Here is a 5,216-nt window from a genome sequence, read left to right on the forward strand (position 1 = left end):
TTGCACTCCAGCCTGGGTGACAAGAGAGAAACGTCTCAAAAAAAAAAAAAAAAAAGTTTTGTGTCTGGATATGGTGGCTCACACCTGTGATCCAGCACTTTGGGAAGCCGAGGAGGGAGGATTACTTGAGAACAGGAGTTTGAGACAAGCCTGGGCAACATAGTAAGACCCCCATCTCTACGAAAAGTTTTAAAATAAATTAGCCAGACATGGTGGGTTGCACCTGTAGTTTCAGTTACTGGGGAGGCTGAGGCAGGATGATCACTGTAGCCCCGGAGTTCAAGGCTGCAGTGTGCTACGATCATGCCACTGGACTCTAGCCTGGGTGACAGAAGGAGACCATCTCAAGAAAACAAAACAAAATAAACAAACAAAAAAAGTATTTGTTGGAAAAGCTGACGTTTCCTCCTTGGAACTGATTTCTTCTGGAATGGGTCAAGAATGTTCGTTCCCCTTCTGAATGTCCCTGTTATTGTTCTTCTGTCTTGATAAACACTGTCAAGGAAGAACAGATTTTCTCTGGCCTGGAGCCAGGTTAGTGGAAAAGTCCTTTGCCTTGGGCCCCCTGCTCTGGTACACCAGGGCAGTGTTCTGATCACTGATCACTGACTGGGATCCATTACCTCTGCGGTGGCCCCTGAAGGGAAATGCAGAATTGCTGAACTCTGGAAGGGAAGGAGGGGTTTGGTGAGCCATCATTACAGACACTGTGCTAGTGGCAGTGCATTGCACATGCTATCTTTTTTTTTTTTTTTTGAGACAGAGTCTTGCTCTTGTTGCCCAGGCTGGAGTACAATGGCATGGTCTCAGCTCACTGCACTCTCTGTCTCCCAGGTTCAAGCGATTCTCCCGCCTCAGCCTCCTGAGTAGCTGGGATTACAGGCACCTGCCACCATGCCTGGCTAATTATTTTGTATTTTTAGTAGAGACGGGGTTTTGCCATGTTGGCCAGGCTGGTCTCGAACTCCTGACCTCAAGTGATCTGCCTGCCTTGGCCTACCAAAGTGCTGGGATTACAGGCATGAGCTCCCATGCCCGGCCTCTTTTTGCTTCTTACCAGCACTGTCTGAGCTAAGCATCAGCACCTGCAAACTCCACAGAGGTGAAAAGGTTCACTCAGGGGCCTGTAACTAGTAACCCAGAGCTTTCAGAATCAGAGCCCAGGATCACAGTATTCCAGACTTCAGGGGTTTTAGTGTTTTCTGTCACTGAGGGACCTAAGAACAAGTGTTATCCAGCAAGAAATTTTCATAACTGCATTTTGTTTCCCTGTGAGCCAGGCCTGGCACGGTTGATCTCTGTCTCTAGAAAGTGGAGTCAGATATTCAAGACATTAAAAGGAGATGGCTGGTGGGGCGTCATGGCTCCTAGGACTTTGGGAGGTTGAGGTGGGAGGATCGTCTGAGCCCAGGAGTTTGAGACCAGCCTGGGCAACATGGTGAGACCGCCTCTCTATTTAAAAAAAAAAAAAAAGAGAGAGAGATGGCTGCTCTTTCTAGATCAGGAGGTCCAGCCTCAATTCTGCATTTCCCTTCAGGGGCCACCGCAGAGGTAATGGATCCAAGCAACCCCTTGGAGGGCTGCTTGATCTTTCTTTTCTAATTCCTGAAAAGTTAGAAGACCTTTAACATCTGAGAGCCCTATTACTCTAAGCTTAAGCTCTTGTTTGGGAAGCCACTGGGTGGACAGTGAAGAGTGCCCGCCTACCTGGGGAAACCTGAGTTAGGTGTGGCTGGAGCGACTCGAGATGCGAGGTGGGCGGGGGCAGGCTGAAAGCTGGAGCAAGCAGGAAGTGAGCTGACGGCCACCCTGGGAGGAAGCCGACTAGGCGAATTCACCGGCTGATCGGCCTGGGCTCCTCTGAGACATGGTGAGCGAACTGGAAACTAGGAAAGGGCTGATTTAAAGAGGCGCCAGAAGGGGCTCGGGACTGGGGGCTGGCTGTGTAGGGGGAGGAGAGTTGGTGGCAAAGTTAGAGGGCTGGGCCAGTGCTGCCTGTGGCCTCTCCCCTTTGACAACTTGGCTGCAAATAGCTCTGAACCGTCCTAGCAGGTGTTTCTACTCCTTCTTCCTCCCTCCCCTGACCTCTGTGCTAGTGGGGAGCTGGGTTTCCGTGCCAGTGCCAATGGGGGCTCCGAATTCCAGGCAAAGTGTTGTTGTGCCTTCCTCCTCCAGGGAGCCCGAGGCGGGTGTTGTGACACCACCAGGCAGTGCCTGGGCAGTTTCCAGTTCAGATTCCAGCCCAGCGGCAGGAGCTCTCCTCTCTGGCGTTTCACTTTATCCCTACACAGAAACACAAAGGATTTGTGTGTCCACTGAGTCCTTTGGGTGTCCTTTCTCCATTAACATGAAGAAGAGAACTAAGGGTTTATAAGATAACCAGAAGTTGGTTCTCTGTAATAAGCTAGTTCTGACCCATGCCACTGGCCTGTTTTTGGAGGTCAAGGAGGGAGGAGCTTAATAATATTTTTCTCTCCTTATTCAAAAACCTTGTCATGAAGCCTCTGAGATGAGACATCAGCCAGGGAGGACTAGTCCTCCATTTCCCCCAATACCCAGGCGGGTATTTTTATTTAATATCTACATAAGCAGGTGGTTGCTTGGTGCCTGCGCATGGTGCCCAGTGGTGGGGAAAGCAGAAGTGTGCGGCTCAACGGCTCTGGGCGCCTTCTGGGGTACTTGGTTGCCTGTTGTTCTGGGTCACAGCAGCAATGGCATTGCGGCCAGGGCCATGCTCCAGCAGCTATTTAGAGGGGCAGATGGGTGAGGCTGGGTGAGGGTGTTTTGCTGGCCAGCACAGACACTTTCAATGAGGATCCCGAGAAATCAGGAAAGGGGGGTGGCTCCGGGAATTGTAAATAGTGGTGGGAACATTGTGAGATGCTGGCTCTGCTGTATTCTACGGCCTTCTCTGGGGAGCAAGGAAGCAGTGGGGAGAGATTTAGTGATGTGCTGCTTTTCCTTGTCAGGGGCCCTAACAATCCTGAAAGAAGTTTGATCAAGTCTCACCTTCTGGGGCTTACAAATGCATTTATTTTTGATTACACAAGTAATACATGAAAACAGTCTCTTTGTAAACATTTCAAGCATTTTACAAAAAGCTGAAGTCTGCCTGAGGCCTTACCCCCCCAGACCTCTGAGGCCAAGTCTCCAGTTCCCCCACCACTTGGTCTAATTAACCCCGTGTTGCTGCGCAGGAGGAAGCCAGTGAAGGTGGAGGAAATGATCGCGTGCGGAACCTGCAGAGTGAGGTGGAGGGAGTTAAGAATATTATGACCCAGAATGTGGAGCGGATCCTGGCCCGAGGGGAAAACTTGGAACATCTCCGCAACAAGACAGAGGATCTGGAAGCCACAGTGAGACAGGGACCCCACTGGGGACTGGAGGAAAAGAGGGAGGGAGGGGATTTCTTTTTGGTGGGGCAAAATGAACAGGAGGGTCAGAAGTGTGACATTTCTGTTGCCTTTCACCTGGTCTGGGAGCTGATGTGAGCTGAGTCTCCACTTCTGAATCTGCTCTGCTCCACAGGTTGTTATGGATCCCAGGGAATGGATCCCATGACTGGGGTCCCATGACTATGGCAGCTCACCCACAGAGGCATGTTCTGAGACTGATAGCTCAGTCAGCCCATGCATTCTCAGGCTTCTCTCCTGGGAAACTTGTTTTCCCTTTGAGGCCTGCCCATGACAATCATTTGGATCTGACCTTCCCAGGGCAGAAGTATTGTCTTTGAGGAAACCCCTGCATGTGGCCTCTAGCCTTCTCTAGGAGCTATTAGACAAGGGGTGGGAAATTGCTGGCATCTTGCTGAGTTGGCTTTAAAAAGAAGGGGGAAAGAGCAGAGAAATGCTTTGATCCCAGGGTCCCCTGCTAGATGAAGGCTAAAATAATATCTCCCACACATCTTGCTAGACCTCATTCTTCTCTCTCTCCAGCCAGGGGCTGAGGCCAGCTGTTTCAGGGAGGAAGTAACTCCAAAGTTGAGCAAAGTCTGGAGCCTCAGGTTTTGTGTCCAGCTGGGAAGCTGGCTCTGGCTTTCTTAGTCCTGTGTGAACTCTTGGCTCTTGGGTATTGCTGCCTGGTCTCCCTGGGGCTCATTGCTTGTTTCTGTAGCTTAATTGTAGCTTAATTTGGGGAGCACGGCCCTGGGATTTTTTTTTTTTTTTTTTTAATAGAGCCTCACTCTGTTGCCCAGGCTAGAGTGGTGCAATCTCGGCTCACTGCAACCTTCGCCTCTTGGGTTCAAATGATTCTCTTGCCTCAGCCTCCTGAGTAGCTCAGGAATGTACCACCACACCTGGCTAATTTTTGTATTTTCAGTAGAGACGAAGTTTTGCCATGTTGGCCAGGCTGGTCTCGAACTCCTGACCTCAGGTGATCCACCTACCTTGGCCTCTCAAAGTGCTGGGATTACAGACTTGAGTCACCATGCCTGGACAAGCACTAGGAAATTTAGTGTCTATAACTCGAATTGCTGGGCATGGGGAAGAGTGCATGGAGGAGGAGGAGTTCCCTTACTTCCAACCCTCTGTACTGTCCTGGTCCCTCCTCCAGCCTCAGCAGTCATGATGGGGCAAGGAGTCCTGGAGCTGGGAGATGTGCCCACCTGGAGCCTGCATCCCTCAGTCCCAGGATCTGCCCTCCCAAGGGCAGACTGGGAGGGCAGATTGTGCTGCCAGTGTTGTACCCCTGGGTGTAAGCAGGTGTCAAGGACCCCTCAGTGTGCATGACAGTGCAGGGGTAAGAAGAGAAAGGGGACCCCTAGTCATATCTAGGTGGAGACCTCCTAGGATCCTGAGAATTCTAAATTTCAACCCGGCCTTCCAGATTTTTAGGAAGGTACATTTGTCAAGGTAGGCAAGATAGAGCATTTTTTTTTTTTTTTGAGATGGAGTCTCGCTCTGTTACCCAGGCTGGAGTGCATTGGTGCGATCTCGGCTCACTGCAACCTCCGCCTCTCAAGCGATTCTCCTGCTCAGCCTGCCAAGTAGCTGGGATTACAGGCACCTGCCACCATGCCTGGCTAATTATTTTGTATTTTTAGTAGAGACGGGGTTTTGCCATGTTGGCCAGGCTGGTCTCGAACTCCTGACCTCAAGTGATCTGCCTGCCTTGGCCTCTCAAAGTGCTGGGATTACAGGCATGAGCTCCCATGCCCGGCCTCTTTTTGCTTCTTACCAGCACTGTCTGAGCTAAGCATCAGCACCTGCAAACTC

At 50.8% G+C, this 5,216-nt stretch overlaps 1 protein-coding gene across 1 annotated transcript in view; it reads left to right on the top strand.

The window, feature by feature from the left end:
• The first annotated feature begins 1,711 nt into the window (after window positions 1-1,711).
• The window catches only part of VAMP8 (vesicle-associated membrane protein 8), a 5,220-nt gene continuing 1,715 nt past the window's right edge, over window positions 1,712-5,216 (top strand). Inside the window, exons 1-2 of the mRNA XM_011963997.1 lie at window positions 1,712-1,870; window positions 3,198-3,356. Coding sequence (XP_011819387.1) covers window positions 1,868-1,870; window positions 3,198-3,356 — 162 coding nt within the window. The 5' untranslated portion in view covers window positions 1,712-1,867. The remainder of the gene's footprint in view (window positions 1,871-3,197; window positions 3,357-5,216) is intronic.

Source organism: Colobus angolensis, unplaced genomic scaffold (assembly GCF_000951035.1).
Source record: "Colobus angolensis palliatus isolate OR3802 unplaced genomic scaffold, Cang.pa_1.0 Scaffold118, whole genome shotgun sequence".
Lineage (NCBI taxonomy): Eukaryota > Metazoa > Chordata > Mammalia > Primates > Cercopithecidae > Colobus > Colobus angolensis.